Source organism: Hyposmocoma kahamanoa, unplaced genomic scaffold, assembly GCF_003589595.1.
Source record: "Hyposmocoma kahamanoa isolate Upper Pololo Valley unplaced genomic scaffold, ASM358959v1 84, whole genome shotgun sequence".
NCBI lineage: Eukaryota > Metazoa > Arthropoda > Insecta > Lepidoptera > Cosmopterigidae > Hyposmocoma > Hyposmocoma kahamanoa.
This window is the reverse complement of record NW_020654229.1, coordinates 6,413,056-6,436,508: the sequence shown is the minus strand read 5'-3', so window position 1 is coordinate 6,436,508 and position 23,453 is coordinate 6,413,056. Positions and strand designations below refer to the sequence as shown.

The window sequence follows — 23,453 nt, the reverse complement described above, 5'->3', positions numbered from 1 at the left end:
GAACCTATTGCAATAAAACGGCAATTTCATACTTTAACCCCTAATATTAAAAATCCGTGGTAGCCTCATGGTTTAATCTACCGCCTAGCAGAGACATTGGGTTCGAAGTTTCTCGGAATCTATGTACGAAATTTAATTTGAAATTAATTGGAAAGTGATCGAGACGAACAAGTCGTGCACCTGGTGGTAAGCGACACACCTATACATAACAGTTGCAATGCCGTTCAGAGCGTGAAATCGCAAAGATTTGACCCTGTCAAGAAGTCACCATGAGACATAAGTTGGAAGTCCCATGTGCCTATAATTTAAATAAAATAAATAAAATGTTTTATTCGTTCATTTTAAAGTGCATAGTACAGGGGCGGATGTTTCCATTTAGGCTTGTTAGGGCCTGTGTTAGGAAACATCGTTCTTCTGTAATATTAATAGTAATCTTGCTCTTGTATTACTTTAAGAGGGAGCAGAGGAAAAATTCCTAATCTTCCATTTGATTTTAGAGGGGTATATCCACTTTAAAGTTAAAAATAAAATATTGTATGAGTAACTACACGATATATTCAAGCATAGACATTAATCAGAAAATAAAACAATAAAGTTTCCTCGACAGGTAAAAAACACGAAATGACCTCTAATTTTCACATTTTTTTCGATTTATCTCCGAAATGCTACAGGTTATTAGGACAAAAAGTAGATAATTAATTATATTTATGCATGATCGAGAACTGTCACTACGGATTTTTTTAATCCCTTTAGTTTTAGAGTTATTCCTCTAAAACGAATTTGGTACTTTTAATGCGCAAAATTCAACATCTCCTGTCGCATGCCACGGGAACTTCAGGCATATATTTGTTTCACAAATTTGGGCGGAGCCAACATCAAAGACTTTTTATGACTTATGATGAAACTGACTACCTCTGCTATAACTGGTGTTGCAACTAATACAAATTATAGTCATTTTCAACTTTTCAGACTAAAAATAGATTAATAAATAGGGTTAGTGTATGTGAGTGCAAGTATGTGCATATGTGTCTGTAAGGGTGGAATGTGTGAATGCGTACATGTGTGTCATTCATCCGAAAGACGTACAATATCCAAAATTATATATTGCCATACCATGTTAAACAGTATCATTTCAATTGCTTGTCTCATATATAAGAAGTTATTATTGTAATTTCGCCAGCACCTTTACCCTTCCAAACCGGAACACAGTAATGCTCACATTACTGCTTGGCGGCAGAAATAGGTGAGGTGACAATACTTACCTGGACGAACTCGTTCACAAGGAGCTCTACTAGCTCGCTTAGATAGTTAATAAGTCTGAGAGTCACGATAATTTTTGTATTTAACCCGTCACTCGTTTTAATGACACACGGTGTCCCTAACGTCTTTTTTTGCTGTGGCGTCCTGCCATCGACACGCCATGTGTCTGTGAGACGCGTAATGGATTAAAAGAACATCATATTCATTCAAATAAATAAAGGTACATAATGTTATTGCAGCGAATAAACCACCACGAGCTTGGCGATCCTCGTTACCACTGTGCCCACTGCAAATTCTTTTTCGCTGACGACAAAGCTTTTCAAGAACACGTAGTGAGGTACGGGCACGACGAGGTTAAAGACATTCCGTGAGTATACGCTTATACTATATAATTTGTTTAACACCGAGTTTAATCAATGTGATATTTCAAGTGTAATTTACTTACCTATGAAATAATGATTACTTACATTTAAGATGAATGATTGTATTATGTAATACATCAATTATACATAAAATCGTATAATCATCAATGATCAATGAATGTTCATTGATCATTGATGATTATATTACATTACATATATTACATTAAATTAAAAAGATTTTATATGAAAGATCAATATCAGAGGAGGCATACACAAGCTGGTCATTGATCTAATTGTTGTACCTTACATATTAACGCAACTCACTAGAAAAGAATAAATAATCTTTTTTTTTTTTTTTTTTTTTTTTTTTTTGTTTTCTTTATTTGCCACGTCACAAAGCTCGTAACATTTAGCACGTCAATAGTACAAAATTCTTATCAAAGTCATTTACTACTAACATTTAATATTTCCTATAACTAATGCACACTCTCAATACACTACTAGAACTAAATTCAAAGATTTGCACAATATACACATAAATTAAATATTATTTAATAATAATATATTGTTATGATATAAATCGCATAAGTAATAAATCATTAATAGATACATTAAATGTTATAAAATAATGAGCATTTTTTTGAATGCATAAGGTCAAAATATTCGTCAACTTTATAGAATGGATTTTCAATTAAAAAATTTTTTATCTTTGTTTTGAATTCTAATTCGGGCAATTCGGATATAGTCGGTGGTAGTTCATTGTACAATTTTATCTTTAGACAGTAACCTTGCTTAGCAGTTCTTTTCAATCTCGTTTTTGGTACTATCAGTTTGTTTTTGTTTCTAGTATTGTAAGGGTGTACGTCTCTGGTTCTTTTCAAGTTATTCTTCTTTTTATGTACTTCCTTCAAGGAATTAAAAATAAACAATTTAATTATAAGTAAAAAATAAAGTAATAAATTTAATTTTAAGATTCTACCTTGAATGTACTGTAACTTGTTATTAATATTTGTAATGAACAGTTTTAAATTTAAAAATTTTTTTTAATGTATATAGTCGGTGTTTGAAGCATGTTTTGAGGCCTAACGACTGTTTTAAAGTATTTACATCTTGTTTTCAAAATCGATTTTAAAACTTAATTAAAACCTAAAATATGCTCCCCGAAAAAATACGAAATACGAAACGTACGTGACGTACGCTCTTTCTACATTACACCGACGATATGTACATGCGCTCATGTGGACCCCGTTAGGGTTAACAATTTGAGAGAGGAACTTATGATACAGGTATCCGCAAGACAGGTATACGCAACGGTTTAGAGTTGTATACCAATATTTTGTGTTAAACGACAACACTGACCCGGAAAAACAATATTAATACCACCGGACTGTCTTTCAACTTCGCAGATAATAAACTGTAATATTCATATGATTATAGAAATGGGTGCACAATGTGCAGACAAGTATTCGAGAACGTGGAACAACAGCGTGATCACATCTGTAAACAACCCTACGGCTCTCGATATAAAGCTTTATATCCAAAAACTTGCTGCTACGTGAGTATTTTAGATATAGACATGCATTAATTTACTCGAAGCACTACACACTGGAATGACAATTAATAAAATAAAACATGTGACAAGGTTCATAACAAGACCGTCATTGATTTGCCGAAGAAATTTATTCTTCTAGTTGGGTACTATCACTGCATTACTACGTTCCGGTTTTAAAGGGTAAGGGTGCTGGTGAAATGACAGGCACATGGAACGTGTCAACTTACGTCTCAGATTGACGGGCGCAGTGCCCCAGATCTTTGCGATTTAAAGCTCTGAGTGGCACTGCAACTGTCATGGACAGGCGTGTGGCTTACCACCAGGCGCACCACCAGGCGCACGACTTGTTCGTCCCGTCACTTTATATTATAAAATAAAAATAAAACACTTAATTCTAAACTTGGTCATCTTTATGCGGAACGAATTTAGTTGAATTAGTTAGAAAATAATCGGCAATCGGTATTTTCCAAAGTACCTTATGACCTGATAAGTAAATAAATAATTCAAAACTAGATTTCAGAAAAAGCATTTATGTTAAAACGTACCTATGACTCGTACGATGCATCAAGATCATTAAGTCCTGGTATAAGTAAAAGAAGTGTTAATGGTTTTATTACCCTATTGCAATAGAAAGGATAAGGCTCAATTTACATTGCGGCGGGACGTAATGGAATGGAAACGTCAATTTTCTCTATGCGCGAGACGCGCGTGGTCTCTGGAATGCTCGAGCATGCGCGAGAATTCCGCGGACGACGCGGGATGTGATTTTTGGCTCTTATTTTATCTTATCATTACGCTACACAATATCATTACAAAAATTAGCTTCCATTCCTAATCCAAAAGCCAATTTGAGCCTATGTCGTTCTAAACCATTTAAAGCATTTACTACACATAGTAATACGAACAGAGCATAATAATATAACAATATTGTGGGATGGGCCGCCCCTTCTCAGAACAACAGTGCCTGGATGGAACAGGCTCAGTATAATCCTTGTTGCTGTATGCCACGCAGTACTAATTTTCAGCCTGGCCTTGTTGACTCGTCGTTTTACAACATAATCCAATTTAACTACACCACCGCCACGATAAACATCGAATATTAATAATATTTATATCTGTTGAAATTATTAATAACATTTAATAGATTTTTTTTTTTAATTATGGTATGACTATGACTATGTACGACTAATTTACATGTAATGAACAATAATAATATTATTTTAAAAAATATATAAACCAGACAATATTCTCAATTACACTTACGCTGGCTCGCTGTCTGCTCTGTCTTTAAACTAATAGAAGGAAAAAAAAACAGTTTATTTCACTAAAATTAAAATAACATTCTTCCCATTTTACTCATACGAATTTATAGTTATACTAAAAGATAACATTAATCGGTGCAAATAATATTTTTTCAACTATACCAAATTCGTTAGTGACACCTTGTGTTTCTGTGACGCGCAGCGGTTTAATTTACCCTGTGTATTAAAATATATTTTGCAGTGCGATGTCCAGCTCAGCTGCCATCTCGAGTACTCCACACACATGCACACGGTTCACAGAGAGCTAACATACATGCCTCTCTCTGGTTACGACTTGTGCGAGCGCTGCGGCAAAACGGTGATTGCTAAACCATGTTTACTAAGCCTCTGTTTCGTATCGTCAAGATCGATCAAGTGCCATCGGTCGAAAAAGTTTTCTTTGTTCGGCCTTTGTATTATTAATCATATTTTTATTTAATTTCAGGTCTACAAAAGAGGTATGGAGTCGCACATAAAACTCCATCACGACACTACCGTAAAATCAGTATCATGCAGGTAATTACAACGTATTAAATTCTTTTTTATCTTTTCAGTAAATTAGTACACTTTTTAAAACAAGCGAAAAAAGAGATGACTGAAGGTGCAAGTGATTTAAATTCCGTGTGGTACAGAGTGGCTAAGAATTTAAAAGTGCTACAAGTGCACTTGCCCCGATAATTTGAAGTGCTACAGCTGGACCACTAGTGCACTTGCCCCGATACATTTGCTTCGTAAATACACTTGTTCCGATAATTTGAAAGTACCACAGTTGTCACACAGGTGCAGTTGCTTCGGTAACTTGAAAGTTCTACAGTTGTTTTTTTTTAAGCCCCATATTAAAGAAACCCTGTGTCGTGCAAATGCAAATTGCTCCACAGGCACACTTTTGGCAATAATTTGAAAGTACTACAGTTGCCCCGCAAGCGCACTTGCCCCGATAATTTTAAAAGTGCTATAGTTGCCCTGCAAGTGCACTTACCCCGATAATTTGAAAGTGCTACAGTTGCCCAGCAAGTGCACTTGCCCCGATAATTTGAAAGTGCTACAGTTGCCCTGCAAGTGCACTTGCACCGATTTAAAAGTGGTATATACTATAATACACTTATAATATACTTAAAAATACAAGCTATTTTATTTTTATTGCATCTATATCTATATATTATTATTATTTAAAATGTATCTTATGCCTACGAATGAATTAATAGATTATATCACTGTTATATGATTTTTTGTCTAAAATAACACCATGTTACACGCACTAATGTAAGTCACGAAATTATTGTCACAACAGGTACTGTCCAGATATGTTCAACAACCACACGTCGGCTGTCAGTCATATGTTAACCAACCACACGCATAAGCCGTACCTCTGCGCTATTTGTCCATTGCGTTTTAAGCATCGATGCGAAGCGCGGGACCATATACTCAAGGTTTTTTTTTAAATTTAAATCTGAATTAGATAGATAATAGTAAATTGTGTATTATGGACGATAAATAACAAGTTACTAACGAGGTTATGTTAGGAACCTGAAGCCAAAGGCTGAGGGCTTTAATAATTCGAGTTTTGTATTTTTTTACCGCCCGGGATACATACAATGGTTTTTCATCACATTTGCAAGGAAATAAATACAATATAAATATGGTTCACAACACAACAATTGTCGATTTCGCAACTGGCGGGTTTTTTGTTTTTTTATTATTTTATTTTTCCATAGATAATACAACTGGAACTAAAATATTGTAAAAAGCAAACACACATTCAGCCATGATGGATTGTAAAAGAATTTGCTAAAATAACTTAAGTAGTATGTGGCTGAATTTCAATTTAAATAGATTGCTCTAAACGGTAATAACTCTGTGCAGGACGGGGCTGGGAGTCAACGCGGAATATGCTTGCACGTTTAAACTTATTCTACTAAATGCAGATCTAAAAAGTGTCAGATTTTAATTAATTAACGCACGCATTCAACATAGCCCCGCACTAGGGAAACCCTAGGGGGAAACCCTCGCGGGTGCCATGGACACACATAGACAGATTACACCCAAACTTACGAGAGAAATAAATGTAGGCCATACAAATATTCATCCCGGCCCGGGAATAGAATCTGGGACCTCTGCGTGTCAGTCCGGCATGGTAACAGATAGTACAACAAAAACTTAAAAAAAGTTTATTTTTGGTAAATTTATTATGTTTTTGACAAAAGTTGTTATTTCTGATGTTAGTAATATAGTCCTGCGAGATCTTTAGTATTTTAAAAATAACCCAATACGGTGTCCCATACCCTACCGGCCCTGTTATCCCCCGGCCAATCAGAGCATTTGCTCCGACCGGTCAGTCGCGTCTCGGCCGTCCGTAACACTAAACACTATAATTACATATTGAACCACTTAAAAATAAAAAAAACAATAAAAAAAAAGTAGAAACGAGCAATTGTACATAGAACTAATTAAACTAAATATTGTTGGAAGTCATGGCAGTAAAAAGGCGCTGGCTCAGCATGAGTTAAAGTTTTAAGTTCAGCATAATTTTTTTTATAACACCAAGTAACAAGACGAACAAATCGTGCTCCTGGTGGTAAGCGACACGCCTGTCCCTATCTACCGACCTGAGAGTTCCGGGGAGACTACGGGCTCCCCGGTAATTAGGTTTTCGCGATTATTACACATAGGAAATGAAAAACAGTTTCATTTCCTATAAAGCAGTAATGTCAGCTTTACTGTGTTCCGGTTTTGAAGGATAAGAATAAGCTGTTACCGTCAGGCGCCAGACTTGTTCGCCCCGTCACTTTATATTATAAAAAAAGACAGTTTAAAAAGCAAATTTTAGAATTATAGTTACCACAATCTGCTTCCATTCCGTTTCGCGGCATTGTAAATTGACCCTAACGGCCATTATTTATTTATTTATTGTTTATTGCTTACAGTCAACCCAAACGCAGTAGTAAGACTTAAAGCTAAATGAACAAACAATATTAAGTAAATTACAATAATGAATAAAATATGAAAATTTATAAAATTATAAATACAACACTACACAACAATAAATTATTACCGATTAACATTAATAAAAAATTGATAAAATCCATTTGTTATTCCATTTTAAACTAACACATAATACCTGTTACTTAATACTGCTATCTCCGGTCAAGGACTCCAGATAGCGTTCTGCGGAAAACACGAATTTTTATTCTGAGCATGCAAAAAGGTCCAACGAGGAGTCAAAGTTAAAGCAACTGATTTAGATACTTAAATGCTCGGGGCAGAGGGACCATCTCACTCACTCTACATCGTGTGATAGGTACTGCAAATGACCTCATTCTATGAAGTCCCACCAGATTCGTTCTAGGTACCATAACGCCTACCTTGGACAACAAAAATGGGTTGTATATTATTCCCCGTACCAGACGAAACATATAAGTTACAAGAGCCAGATTGCGTCTCACTTCTAGCATTCTATAATTTACCATACCTAAAATAAATGTTTTTGTTCAACAGGTACACACACCAGTCATGCTGTACTATTGCAGTACTTGTGATCGCCGCTTTTCACATCTGGACTATCTCAACGACCATTCTGTCAAGATTCACGGCACCAACATCAAAGGGCGCTCTGTTTACCTTCCTCGCAGGAAAGCAAGTGAGCACAGTTTTCATAATTGTAACACCACAGCCTAATAATTACAACTTTAGTTACATCGCCTTACCGCTAGATGGCGGTGGGATCGAATCGCGCGGTCGTTACCTTTTTATCCGACTTCAAATAAAGAGGAGGTTCTCAATTCTACTCTGTTTTTTTATATGTTACCCGATAACTCTGAACCGATTATGATGATTCTTTTATTTTGTTGAAAAGAAGGTACCTCAGATGTGTTCCTATTTAAATTTGAAGAAAATATTGCACATCTAAGGATGGGCAAACTAGGGGATGAATGACTTTTGAGGTCGGTTTTTTTAGTACTTTGTAATAATATAATAATAATAATTTATTGTTCTTTCCACCTTAACAATACAAATTACAGGGTATTTATCGTAAAGAACATCATACAGTGAAAATTGTGAGGTGGAAGACTGGTGCCTAAACTAGGTTGGACCTGTACTATAGGTTGTACTGAGATTATGTGTTTATTGCTTGCTTGTGCGTTAGGGAATTTACGATAATTTAGCTATATCTGCCCAAAACGCGGCTAAGAGGCAAATGGTCAAATATCCGCTTTAAATAGAAAAAGAAAGAGCACAAGATTATCTTTTAAAAATAGTTAAAATTAGTTCACGCGTTCGACTTATCGGAACTTACCCTAACGATGCATAGCTGAAGCATCATTAAACAATTTCAATATTCTAAAACTGGTTATGGTTTTTTATGACATTTCTATAAATTATTTTCTTCTTCTTCTTCGTTTTGCTCAATGGCGGTTCCTTCTTTTTAAGATTTCGCCAGTGTCGAGTTTTCCGCTTAGCAGAATAAGTTTAAATATGTTTCTGTAAATATGGCCGCCACATAGAGGATAGGCAATTTGAGGCGGCGTGCTTGGATTGACTCGGGATTCCTTAAAACGGGCCGATACGGGTATTTTAGTTCGAGATTCGTATAATTTCGCGTTTTAATCTTCGATTAAGGCACAATAGCACTATCCTATTCAACTTTAAACTAGATTTCACAAAATAATTGAAAGTCAAAATAAAAACGACACTTTTCCCTCCAAAAGGTCCAGAGCGAATCATAAATTATTTTGGCACTTAGTCGCGTTTTAGAGACCGGACGACAGATATGACAATGAGAATGTTGACATCTTTAATTGGTAATCTCATTGTAAATCGTTATTCATAGCTGTTGTTGAAATAAAATAAAAAATAAAATACGAATATTCCTCTCGGCCCAGGGAATTACTGTCAAATAAGTAATACCCAACCAAATCTAGTAATTCAAATTTAGTAGCAAATTCATTTATTAATTTTAATTAAGTACTAAAGCCACCTTACCTATTTCTGCCGCCAAGCAGTAATGTCAGCATTACTGTGTTACGGTTTTGAAGGGTAAGGGTGCTGGTGAAATGACGGGTACATTGGACATGTCAAATGTCTCAGGGCGACGGAATACTGAGTTCCAAACTGGTGGCCCGAAACGTTGGTTTGTTTGAAAAAACAAATATCAGCGATTTAAATCCGGAAAAATAGTTTCCGTTTCCTATGTGTAACAATCGTGAAAACCTAAGAGCTCCATACCATAGGTTATTTACATAAATATAAACAAAGACACTAAATATACAGTACTCAGTGGCGGATTTGCAGTCTTGGGCGCCCTAGTCATGTGTCAGTACCAGCCGCCCCTTCTCAGCACATACATAAAGTGTGATTTAGGAAGATTATGTTATACGTTGTGCGTGAGCCTTAGAATATTTAGGTACTTTGAGTTATTTCTTATTATCATAAGTGAATTTTTTGTCACGATTGGCCGCCCCTAAAATCTGGCCGCCCTAGGCCCAGGCCTACTGGGTCTTAGGGCAAATCCGCCACTCCAGATACTTTATGTGTAATTGTCTTAAAACCTTATACTGTCTTTTGCTTGTTTCAGGGCGTATTGTGGTATACCCACACATGAAGATAGATTGTACACTAATTGATAAAGAATACTTGGAAAAGGCAGAAATTGAAATTTGTGATTATATGGATGAAAATGATAAAAAACTGGACAACTATTTAGAATATGTCGTGTTCAATAATGCAGGCGAAACAATTGTTAAGGCCAAAAAAAAGAAACCATATAAATATAAAAAGCAGAAAAAGACAACAAATATAATTGATAACAGGAACATAATGTACGTAAAGAATATTAAAATCCCCACCGGTGATAACGTACCTGTTACATCAAGAGTTAATGAGTTAACTAGTATTTGTAATGACGGGAGCTGCGATCCTCACAATACAGTGGAAGCTAGACAAGTTGAGAAGGCTCTGATTGAAGATGTTTCACAAGAGGATATTGATGCCGATGATGGAGTAAATGACGAAAGTATGGTTGAATATATAAATGAAGATGAAAGTATGGTTGATGACGTAAATGAAGTTCTTATTGAAAACGTAAATGAAGAAACAATTGGAGGACACCAAGAAGGTGTAGGTGGTGACATCATGGAAGTGGACATGTTAGATGATCTATACGAAAATCATGACGTAATTGATGTGGCCGGTTGTGAATATGTTATGGCAGGTGGAACACTTTATAAAATTATTAGAGAATAATGAAAACATAACGAAATGTTGGTCGTTTACTACCCTTCCCAGTGGAGAATATTTTTAATTATGTTGTTTTTAAGTGATTATAACAATGATATGTACGGTTGTAGTTCGCTGGCACACTAGTCTTTTTATCTTGTATTATTATAGTGTTGCTAAAACAATAAATAAAGAATACAGGGTGTAATAAAAATATACAATAAATACTGTAGCTTTTGTCTATGATACTGAATCACTTTGGGTAACTGATTGACACGCGGCGTTATGTTACACACGGCGATGCAAACGCGAAGTAGTCGCTTATCATCTACATTTTTACACGCGCAATTTTAAGCAGCGACGCATAAATACAAACGCGATTGCATCGCTACACTTGGATTTGTAGGTGTAGCCGCCAGACCCAAGTACAAGATGAGGATCTCGACGAGCTCGTAAAATTAAAAGACGGTTTAAATTGACCGTAATATATTGGCAATAGATAGCAGGTTTGCTCCTGTAAACCTACTACTCCTGTAGTGCCATTAATCGCTAAACAGTGGTGGTTTCTTATAGAAGTACGATTCAAAAGTGAACGTCCTTTTTGACCTTATTGAGTTCATACAAAAAGTTCGTTCAATTCTGGTAGGGATGAAATAATTGGTTGATTGTTTCAAAATAGACGCCTACGTAATGTGCCCTTGACGAGCGTTTAGTTACTGCTTTGAAAGTTATTAAATTTTATTACAAAGATTCTGTTGCGTTCGCAACAATCGAGGCTATCGCGCGTTTGTATAGATGCAATCGCCTATAAATTCCAAGTGTAGCGAACATCGAGTGTATAACCAGAAATAGAGACGAAATAAGGGCCATATATTCCTGGTAACACATTAGCGGTACAGCTCTTATAATATCCATATTCATATTCATTTATTCATTGCCACCATATGTTAGAAAAGGTCTTAACTTAAAACATGTGTTCATATGGACCCCGTTAGGGCACTGCAAGATTTAACAATTTGAGAGAGGAACTTAATATAATATTACCTACTCACTTTCACACATTCACATACCACATTTATATTATTATATTTACAGTGTAATAACTATAATTTTATATTTATTTTCTACCTATACAATTCAATCAACTCCCGTTTGCACTGAAATATAGACAGGCCAACTACTGACCTGTGTGTACGTCTCCGTATATTCCAAAAAATATTCTGTATTTATTGTAATAAAGATAATATCTCTAACAATGCCGTGCTGTTCTATTCGGTGGTGTGGGAAAAACAGCAAAACATCTAATTACACAATAAACGGAATCACATTTCATCGGTAATTAAATATGTAATTTTGCAATTTTCGTCCATTATAGCAAAGCTCAAATTAACTGGTCGATTTAAAGTGAAACAGTTGACGACACCCGCCAACGGGTGTCGACCCGTCAATTGTTTCGATCTCGGGTTAGCCAATCGGAGCGCAGTTGTCACAATAATGACATGGCAGAATACTTTTCAAACAAATGAAATGACATTTCGTTTCAGAACAATTACTAAAGCATTTCGTCTCTATTACTTTTTAAAAATGCGGAAGAGGAAGCAAACAAAGAAAAGAAAGTTTTAGGTAGGTACATCCAATGTTATTAAAATGAATTCCATTAGAGTTATGCATTGAGTTATGTCAAACGTTTATTGATGAACTGAAAAGTGATGATAGAAAATTTTGGGAGTATTCAAGGATGACAATTTCCACATTTAATAGTCTATTAACACGACTTACAGAGCACATTACAAAAGAAAACACAATGTATAATTAAATTTGAACAAAACTCAATTCACAACAAATATTTAGACGTAACTAGTTTTTGGTCTAGATTTCGAGTTTTAATCCGATTTAAACCCGGCGTTAACAAATCGCCGGGTTAAAACCCGGGCGCTTGCCCATCTCTGGCTACGACCCAATGCTACTGCAAGCGAGCAGAGGGCGGGCCCTCTGCTCGCTTGCAGTAGCATTGGGTATGAGAGGGGAGGGCAGGGAGCAGAATACGTGCGGACAGCAATAAATAAATCGTGACGACAATAGGAGCTGCGACAATCTGTCGTCACGTTTTTATCGTGACGTTTTTTTATCGTCTGACGATTGTCGTTCTAGCTGTTCCCACTGTGACGACAGTTTGTCGTTATAACGTTAAAAAATCGTGAACGACAGTGTAATTGTGTCGTGAACATCGATATCTATATATATACAATATATATAGATCGATTATAATTATATATATATATATATATATACATATATATATACACACATATATATAATCGATTATATATACATATCGATTATATATATATATATATATATAATCGATATGTGAACAACTTCATTAAAGTATACAAGCCACAACACTGTAAACTGCACGACAATCTGTCGTCACGACATAGTGGGAACGCACCCTCACAAAAAGCTTTCATAATTAGTAAAATGAAGTGAGAAGGCGAACCGTGTCGTGAGTGGGGACTTCACGTGAGAGTGAACGAGACACAATATTATTATGAATTGTTGAATAATCTCTAAAATTATAGCGATAAAGTCGAATCTTGCGCGCATGACCTATGACACTTTAAAATGATCGAGTTATTTAAGAAGCTAATAACCCCGAAAAAAATAAAAAATAAGAGAGAACACGATAAAGTAAGACAGTACTATGATGTTAGTTTTAAAGAAAATTGCTTGGGAGGTGACGACTCTAAATAATTGTCTTATCGACACGAAATCGCATTAAGCGGTCAGAAAAAGCTATAATTCTATGTATTTAAAAGCAAAAAAGACGTTATGCGTTTCGTTTTTGCACAGCGCACAGTGAAACACTCTTATCGCTTAGCATCAGGTGAGATTGTGGCCAAGCGTGTGTCTATTAATTATTATATATTAAAAAAATATATTTGTTTTTTTAATATGGATTATAGTAACCCAATGACCTTTTATACAACAATAAAAGATCATTGTGGTAACCAAAATCTTACAGGATGGAAAATAATACTCTTAAGACCAAAATACATATTATAAACTCAGAGGATGGATAAACTCACGAACCCTTATAGGATGGAAAAAATAAATAAAACGAGCCATAATAAAATATGACAGCTAACAAAAGGTATTAATTATTACGTGTGCAGCTTTTCGGAAACAGGCGCAATCGACATTGTACAGGTCTTAGGCATGCTATGCTTTATTTTTGCCATTTGCACATTGTACACCTGTTAGTGGCATTCGTTCAACAGTTGGTAAAACGAAATTTGTAAGAGCAAGTATGAAAAATCTTAGAGCATAATAATACTATATGCTCTAAGCGAAAAATGTTCGATAAACTTTAAAAAAAATATTTTACAAACATAAAGGTTGGCTGTTTGAGAAATTCTGTATGCCATTTCAACATTTCCGAACGAATTAAAATACAAACAACAAAACAGCGACGTTACTGTCAAACGAAAGTTTAATTTCATTAATATTCATCTAAAAACCCTTAATTTCACTAAAACAAACACTGTTGACGAGCTAACAATGTTTCTAAAGTCGAATTAAAATAATACTGTTACGAAATAAGTTTGTGGAAATTATAACCTCAAATACAAGATGAGTTCCATCCAAGAGAGGTTGCAGCTGAAAAGAGTGCCTTTAGACACTTGGAATATACGAGAACAACTATGTCTAGCGTCGGCCGTCGTCAGGAGCGGTGATCAGAACTGGATGTCAGTGTCTAGAGCCCTGAAAACAGTGGGGGAGCCTAATAGGCCGCCGGATTGGTATTCGCAGAAAAGGTTAGTTTTCTCTTGAATTTTCAAATGCAACTAACACTTAAGGGTCAACGCAAACCAGCAAACGGCGGGGGAGAACATCGAATAAGATCTTATGCCCGCCAGCGCACATTGATAAAGAACATGTTTTTGGATACTGTTTACCGATACTAGAGATGCACGTTACGATTCCATTTTTATGAAAATCGATTCAATTGTATACGATCTAGCGATTTTTTAAATAAATTCATTCAATGCGATTTTTAAGCAAATCTATTCAAAATTAAGGTAAATCGAGTCATCTAGATCAGCCTTTCCCAAAGTGAGCGATAACGCGCCGTTGTGGGCGCTGCAGGCCTAAAGGGCGGTAAGAGATCCAGAAAAAAAATGGGGACGTTGTGTAGAGGCTTAGGGGGAGATTTGTAATTTCATCTAGGAAGACTCTTGGACACCGACTGAGCTCTCGACTCTCGACTACAACTTGTGAACATCAACTAATATTAATTAAGAGATTGCTCAAACTAACTCGGTTCGATATTTCTCTCCGAGAAGTTCATATATCTGTCCTGTTTTATTGAATAAATAAAATAAAATCATGTCAATCGGTCGCTCCGTTTCGAAATGAAAGTAGACACAAACAAACAAATAAAAAGGCAACAGACACAGTTTCGCATTTTAATAGTTATTAGTATTCCTAGATAGGTAATTTTCGTAGATAATAGAAAGCAGGCAATCATGTTTTAACAAGTTTTTGTTAAATAACCTGATTTGTGCATTCCTGTATCAAGCGGCTGGTTCATAGAATACTTGTTCTTACTTGTTGAGTACGATTGAGTGTCGAATGAGATTAATGAGCCTGTTGGTGCGTGCTGCTTATCCAATCCTATATAAACAATGTAATATTTATTTTATTTTCATTTGTGGTTTCGCATGTAATAGATAAGCGGTACTTATGTTCAACACTTACTTACGTATTTCTCAAAACAAAACAATGTCGGAAGTAATAAAGAAGAGACTGAAACACTGTGCGGAATATATTAAATTCAGATTCATAGAAAATCCCACAGACCCATCGTAGCCTTTGTGCCTTCTATGTCTAAAAACATTTTCGAATTAATTAATGTAGCCTTCAAGACTGCAAGATCATTTGAATAAAATGAATCCAGATAATAAAGACAAGAATGTAGCATATTTTCAAGACCTAGAGAAGCAGAAGAGCTGAGAAGAAGAAGAAGCTAGAAGAAAATACTCAGCCAAGTGTAGCAAAACACTTTTCGGCGGCTGCTACGCAAGATGAAGATGGACTTCGAGCTTCGTGCAATATCTCTTTGTTAATTGCTCAAAAAAGCAAAGCACACAACATCGAAGAAGAGTTAATTTTGCCAGCAATAAAGGAAGTAATAACTACTGTGCTTCATAAACCGGCCGCAGATATTATCCGAAAAATTCCTTTGAGTAATAATTCTGTGCAAAGACAAATTGATGAAATGGCTGAAAACATTGAAGAATCATTGTGCAATCATCTGAGGACTAGTCAATTCTCTATTCAGCTCGATGGGTCCACTTTACCAAGTAATGAAGCATTGTTGCTGTCTTACGTGAGGTTTATTAAAGATGAGAAAATATGGGAAAAACTATTGTTTGCTAGAAATTTAGAGACCGATACAAAAGGCGAAACCATATTCAACACATTGGAAAAGTTTTGTGATGAGAAAGACATTCCCTTGAAAAATATTTATCTGTTGCTACGGATGGCGCTCCGGCTATGATAGGGTGCCATAAAGGCTTCATCACGTACTTAAAAAATAAAATTCCAGATGTCCTTGCTGTACATTGCGTTATTCATAGACAACATTTGGTTGCTAGAAATTTAAGTGAATGACTATTTCATCACTGCAATATGTCATCAAAGCAGTCAATAAAATCCGTAAGAGCAAAGTCAAAGTCAAAGATGATTTATTCCATAGGTAAAATAAATTTACACTTGAAAACGTCACATTTAAGGTACTGCTCGTTCACTACGCTGACCTCCCTGAGAAGAACGAGCTAGAAACTCTAGGTATTGCTCTTTTCAAATAAACTTAAATGCTATGGAATACATTTTGAATCAAATTTGTGTGGATTCTGGAGCCATGTCGTCTTTCCATACATCTTTATCTAACACGTAGTCTTCAATTTTGTAATATGATTTTTCAATCAAAATATTTTTAATGTAGTTTTTAAACTTAGGAAATGATAAACTTAATATATGCTCCGGAATCTTATTGTAAAAACGTATACAGTTCCCCATAAAAGAGTTGTTTACCTTGGTTAAACGAAATCGTGGTACCATGAGTTTGGACTTAGCTCTAAGGTTAATATTATGGATATCTTCTTTCTTATTGAAATTATGTATATTTTTACGGGCATATAAAATATTTGAGTAAATGTACTGTGATGCCACAGCCATGATACCAGTCTCCTTAAACTTTTCTCTGAGAGATACCCGAGAGCCTAGACGGTACACAGAACGAATCGCTCGTTTTTGCAATACAAATATGGTTTGAATATCTGCCGCTTTACCCCACATGAGAATCCCGTAGGACATTATACTATGGAAGTAACTAAAGTAAACTAGTCTAGCAGTACTAACATCGGTAAGCTCACGTATTCTGCGGACTGCGTATGCAGCGGAGCTTAATCTGCTGGCCAGGGACGATATATGTGGAAACCACTGAAGTTTACTATCTAAGGTCACTCCCAAGAAGACTGCTTTATTAACAAGGTCTAACTTTTCTCCGTTTATTTCTATGCTTGGACTAGTCGATTTTACGTTAGGTAATTCAAATTTAACACATTTTGTCTTCTTGGCATTAAGCAATAAATTGTTAGCATTAAACCAATAAACTACTTTAGAGAGGGTATCATTAATACGGTCATAGTTAATGTCATGTCTGTCCGTTTTAAAAATCAAGGATGTGTCATCAGCAAACAACACTATTTCGCAATGGTCCTTAACAAAGAATGGCAGATCATTAATATAAATCAGAAATAAGAAAGGTCCAAGTATTGAGCCCTGCGGAACACCCATTTTTACTGGAGAACCCAAAGAAGTCGCTCCATTTATGCCTACTTTCTGAATTCTACCGTTGAGATATGACGAGACAAGTTTCGACGCCTTGCCATTTACACCGTAATGTTCCAGCTTACTAATAAGAGTATTATGATCAACGCAATCAAATGCCTTTGAGAGGTCACAGAAAACACCAATAGCGTTCTGGGACCCTTCCCAAGCATCAAAGATGTGTTTTAGTAACGCTACCCCCGCATCGCTAGTCGATCTACCACTAGTAAACCCGTATTGTTCACTATGAAAAATATGATTCCTACCGAAAAAGGACAGTAATTGAGTTAGCATAACCTTTTCGAATATTTTACTTAAAGCTGGTAAAATTGAAATGGGCCTATAGTTGCTAGGATCAACTTTCCTACCGCTTTTGAATAAGGGAAAAACCTTGCTGTATTTCATTAAATCGGGAAAAACACCTTCGTCAACGCACCTATTGAAAGCTACAGCTAACTGTGGGGAAATGAGATTAATAACTGAGTCTATAACTTTAGTTGATATGCCCCAGAGATCTTCTCGAGCTCTTTGAATGATAGATTATTTCATCAGCTTTGTGTTACTAATGACAAAGATTTCAACCGTTTGTTGTTTCATACTGAAGTTCATTGGCTATCAAGAGGCAATTGTCTGACTTGATTTTACAACCTCTTTGACTCTGTGATAGCATTCTTGGAAACTAAAGATACACAATTGCGCAACAAGCTTAAAGAATTTACGTCAAAGAATGATATAGCTTACATGACAGACCTGTATAAATTGTTCAATGACATGAATCTCCAACTGCAAGGCGATGAACTAAATTTAATTAAAACAAAAAAGGCCAAAAACATTGGCAGGTGTAGCCCGTAAGAGTTAACTTGAGACCTGAGCGCCGTTATGTACTACCTACTGCGCTCAGGTCTCAAGTTAACTCTTGCGGGTTATAGTAAATTCTCGTCTAGAATGAATGTTTAATCTTCGCTAAAAATACATTACAATAATTAATTTAATTTGAAGTTATAGTGGTTTTTAAGTAGTTGAAAAAATGTCAAAAATGTCTTGAAGAGGTAGTTACTGCTATCGGCACGTTGAATTCCGACCTACAAACGGTTTCGATATGGACTAAGAGCTACGGACTTCTTTTAAATGCACAAAAGTCCCAAGCCATAATTATTGGCAGTCGCCATTCCATCTCCAAGTTTGAGTCTATAGTGATGCCCAATTTAGTTTTGAATGACACCATTATTCCTTTTTCGACTTCAGTTAAAAATTTGGGCATCATAATGGATCAGATACTTTCTTGGTCGGAGCATGTCGCCGATGTAAGTCGTAAAATCTTTGCATCACTTCATTCCCTCAAGCAGATGCAGTACTTTCTTCCTCTGTCTACCAAATTTATGCTCATACGCATTCTTCTTTTTCCTATTCTAGACCATGGTGATCTCTCCTATCTTGATCTTTCGGAGGACCTTCTTAATAAATTGGAGTGGCTGCAAAATCAATGTATCAGATTTGTGTTTGGATTGAAAAAGTAAGACAACATTTCCAAATTTAGAGATGAGTTGAAGTTGTTGCCTATTCGTTTACATGGAAATGCTCACATTTTATGCTTCCTCTATAAAATCCTGTTCCATCCCACTTCAACTAGCTATCTACGTGAGCGTTTTCAATACCGTCGGGCTATGGGTGGCCGCCTGCGTTCTGGCACCAATTTGTCCCTCGTCCTTCCTCAACACAGTTCCCAAAAATATTCGAACTCGTTCACAGTAAATGCTGCCCGTATGTGGAAACCTCTCCCGGTCGAGGTCAGACAGTCGCCTTCGGTTCGGGTTTTCAAGGGTGCTCTTTTGAAGTTTTGGGATTGTTCAAACTCCACATGTTAGAGCTTTTGAAATATTTATTTACATTTGATATATTTATATAGTTTTATTTTGTGCATAATGAATGCACAAAATAAAACTATATATAAATATATTATTATAGACTTTGTATGTATTAATGTATCAACATTACTTAATATACGAGTATATGTATTCGTATGTACATTTGATTTATTAAATTTATCTGTGTATTTATTGAGTATAGTATATTCCATTTCTTTACTTATCTATTTTTGGTGCCACCCCAAAAACCAACTTATCTATTTTTGGTGCCACCCCAAAAACCAACTTTCCTCTCAGATTTTCAAAGGTTAGTTGGAAGAAATCTCTTTATGGGATAAGCTCGCCTTTGTACGCAAATGTTCAAATTGTTTCTGAAAATTTGTAAGTTACTTTGTGATAGAATAAAATGTTTAAATAAATAATAAAAATAGGGGCGCTAAAAATAATTTATTCTTAAAGTGGGCAGTAGACAAAATAAGTTTGGGAACCCCTGATCTAGATCGTATCCATAATTTAAACAAAAGTCTTGTCTTATTATTGATTTCATCAAGTACAGAAACAGAAGAAACAGAAAATAAAGAGAAGGACAATGCTTTGGACATTAAGTTATATATGACATTATTAATGAAAAGTTCAGTTAGATGTAAAGGATTGGCGTTTGGGAAAAGTAAAAAAAAAAACATCATTATTATGGTAATTAAATCAGGTCTCGCCAACGCCTTCTCAGCCGTCCGGGTCAGTGGCGGGACGATATTGATGGGTTTGAGAGGGAGTGGTGGGAGATCGCCAAAGACAGGAAGCAATGGAGGACTTTGGGGGAGACATTTGACAGTGGAAATGAACAGGTTAATAAAAAAAAAAGTAATAAAGGTATTTAATTATTACAAATTTTGCTAGCCGATACTCCCCTAATTCAGGCAGGCTCCGGCACTTAATTCTGTTGCATACATTTCCCTCTAGTATGCTTTTCAATACCGGAGAGAGAAACGCACTGTTCTATTCAGAGGTCGGCCTCAGAGCATTAAAATTTATACCTTATTTCAATTGTAATAACCTGAAATATCTTCCCATCTGCCGGTTTGCACTGGCCCTAAGTGTCCAACTTGAAAGTTAAGTAATATTTCCAATTTTTATGTTACACATGTTGATCCCTGACTTTCTCAATTTCGTACCTTATAAACAGTGATTATCCTGGAGATGGTAACAACTTTCTATTTATTGTATATTATATAATATACAATATAATATAATATTATAGAATATTCTATCATTTTTTGCATTTCAGTTACTTGAGGTGCTTTAAGATACGAGGTTGAGAAAGTAAGGTGATGATATTTTGAAATAATCTCTCAATCAGGTTACTAAATAATCTCAGTACACAGTACTAAAAAAACCGACCTCAAAAGTACGTGGAATTACGTCTATTTGCTAAGTTTCATTGAAATATCCCCTAGTTCGCCAAAGTATATCGAGAGAAAAACGCCTTTAATTGGAGAAATAGCAAAATCAACTAAATAATTGCTAAAAGTAATTGCTCCTAAATTAAAGTTAGGCGCTATTTATAAAAATGAATCTTCATGCGTGAACAGCCACCCTTTGAGGTGGATGATTTTCTTCAAAATGAAATGGGACCACTATGGAAATACCCCCTTTCCAACAAAAAAAGAATCATGAAAATCGGTTCACAAATGCCGGACTTATCGCGTAACATACATACAAAAAAAAAAGAACATACAGTCGAATTGAGAACCTCCTCCTTTTTTGAAGTCGGTTAATAAGTGAAAAGTGTTACAATGTACCAAAAACAAACTATTACTCGAGGAGTACCTCAAGGTAGCGTATTGGGACCATTGTTATTCTTAATATACATAAATGACATTTCTAAATCAATTAACGACCCTATGATATTGTTTGCGGATGATTGTACGGTAATTTATGACAATGAAACCAATATAAATACAAGTTTGAACTCTATTATTGAATGGCTTAAATATAATGATCTAGTTATAAATCTTGACAAAACTAAAGTTATGAACTTTAAACAAAGACACAATAAACCTATGCAAACTAAAGTGGTCTATGAAAGCAAGGAGGTCGGTGAAACAATGACAGTAAAGTTCTTAGGTTTATATATAGATAATAATCTAAAATGGCAAACACACCTAGAATATGTATGTGGTAAGATACTAAAGTTTTCTTATGCATTGTTTAGGCTATCGAAAATAGTAAATTTAGACGCTCTAGTGACCGCCTACCATGGTTATGTAGCATCCAACCTTAGGTATGGAATCATTTTTTGGGGAAATGCACCACACATTGAACGCATATTCAAAGCCCAAAAGAGATGTATTCGGGCTATATGCGGCTTGAAAAAAACAGATAGCTGTCAACCACATTTTAAAAATTTGAAAATACTGACTTTACCATGCTTATATATATTTGAAATTTCACTTTTCGTAAAGCGTCATCTTCATTTATTTGAATTCGTCACACGAGCCCGCCGTTCTCATCAACTGAAAAGTAGATCATGTAAAACTGCTCTACTTCAAAAGAGTGTAATAGTAATGGCTACGAAGGTTTATAACAAACTTCCACTTGAAATTAGGAATTGCAACGATTGTGCAGAATTTAAGAAATTATTATTTAATTACCTAAATGATTGGACATTCTATAATATTGAAGATTTCTTATAAAATTTACATTTCATATTATTAAATTTGTTATTGATTATTTTACTATTGTTATTATGTTTCATTAGTAATAGGTTGCATTAATTGGACTGCATGATTATAATATTATTACAAATTATTGCATGAGAATTACTAAAATTAAGAAAACTTTGTATGCCATAAGGCGGATCACAGTGATTCAAAATTCATTCTTGTAACAACTTTATAACCTGTGTATCACAAAGAAATAAATGATTTGATTTGATTTGATTTGATTTGATTACTTTTAATATAAAATAAATTAGAAATAAACATCATTTATTGCAAACAATATACAGTCTGTAAATTATAGTACAAATAAACAATGTACTTGACAAGCTATCTATTCTACTGTTAGTACAAAAATTACAAAATAAAATGAATGAAAGAATGACATGAATTGATTATGTGAGTGAAATGATTACATGATACTTGCTAAGTTCACCAAGCTCCCAGGACGTGAAGTTCAGTGAACCCTGCAAGCAGATCGGAGTCCCACCTATCCCTTATCATTTTAAGAACACTGTTTGAGCTCTCTCGCACTCTGCGCAGGCAGGATGCTACCTTTTTTCACATTAGTGCGTAAAAATCCTCTACACTAGCGTCGGCAAACATGCCTGACGCATTGCAGTATCGAGAAAGCCCTTTAAGTAAAAATTACAGTATTTTAAGTAGATAGAAAATGAAATTATTAAGATAAAAATAAATTACTCCAACCACTTGATGTGTAAAACAGAATATTTATCTATAGATTGGCTATTATGCACGAATACGAATGCATTCACTTTGAATGTGGGTAGTTTTGTTTCGACCTTTGCGTGATGATTGGGGTAATTGTTCAAGCTTAGTTTCGTTGTTGTTGGTTTTATACTTTTTTGTTGGTTATATTATTTCCTATATGCAGTTTTTTATTAACTTAATAATATATTAATTGTGTCCTTTTTTATTTTGTTTATTATTTGTTCTTGTATTATTGTCTCTCTGCTTCTCACGCTACTGCGAAAGTTCCGCACGCGTTTTTCCTTGTTCTTTCCGTCTGATTGCTTATCAGTGTGTTGCGTGGTTTTGAGCTATGGTAAATGCAATTATGATAAAAATGCAATGCAAAAGCAAGTCCTATTTGGAATTGTTTTGTTGAGATTTTATAGTATTTACATTTGCGATTATGTATGCGCTAAGATTTATTTTCGATATCTATTTCCATTATGACACCCCCATTGCATCATAAGAACAAAAATAATCCTCGTGAGCCTGTCTCTGAAGTTGCAAAACCACAGAGGCAGACGGACCGGTGC

The 23,453-nt window shown here is 35.2% G+C and overlaps 2 protein-coding genes across 4 annotated transcripts in view; both read left to right on the top strand.

Moving 5' to 3' along the window:
- The window catches only part of LOC113234533 (zinc finger protein 600-like), a 23,499-nt gene extending 12,681 nt beyond the window's left edge, over positions 1 to 10,818 (top strand). Inside the window, exons 10-16 of the mRNA XM_026469877.1 lie at positions 1,500 to 1,627; positions 3,060 to 3,177; positions 4,678 to 4,794; positions 4,921 to 4,991; positions 5,767 to 5,905; positions 7,971 to 8,112; positions 10,048 to 10,818. Coding sequence (XP_026325662.1) covers positions 1,500 to 1,627; positions 3,060 to 3,177; positions 4,678 to 4,794; positions 4,921 to 4,991; positions 5,767 to 5,905; positions 7,971 to 8,112; positions 10,048 to 10,715 — 1,383 coding nt within the window. The 3' untranslated portion in view covers positions 10,716 to 10,818. The remainder of the gene's footprint in view (positions 1 to 1,499; positions 1,628 to 3,059; positions 3,178 to 4,677; positions 4,795 to 4,920; positions 4,992 to 5,766; positions 5,906 to 7,970; positions 8,113 to 10,047) is intronic.
- Positions 10,819 to 14,221: 3,403 nt separating this feature from the next.
- LOC113234482 (bromodomain-containing protein 8) overlaps positions 14,222 to 23,453 on the top strand; it is a 41,983-nt gene continuing 32,751 nt past the window's right edge. For 2 of the 3 annotated variants that reach the window (XM_026469811.1, XM_026469810.1), the window contains exon 1: positions 14,222 to 14,506. In XM_026469811.1, the coding sequence (XP_026325596.1) occupies positions 14,322 to 14,506 (185 nt within the window). In that variant the 5' untranslated portion in view covers positions 14,222 to 14,321. The remainder of the gene's footprint in view (positions 14,507 to 23,453) is intronic. The other variant, XM_026469812.1, reaches the window with a different exon arrangement.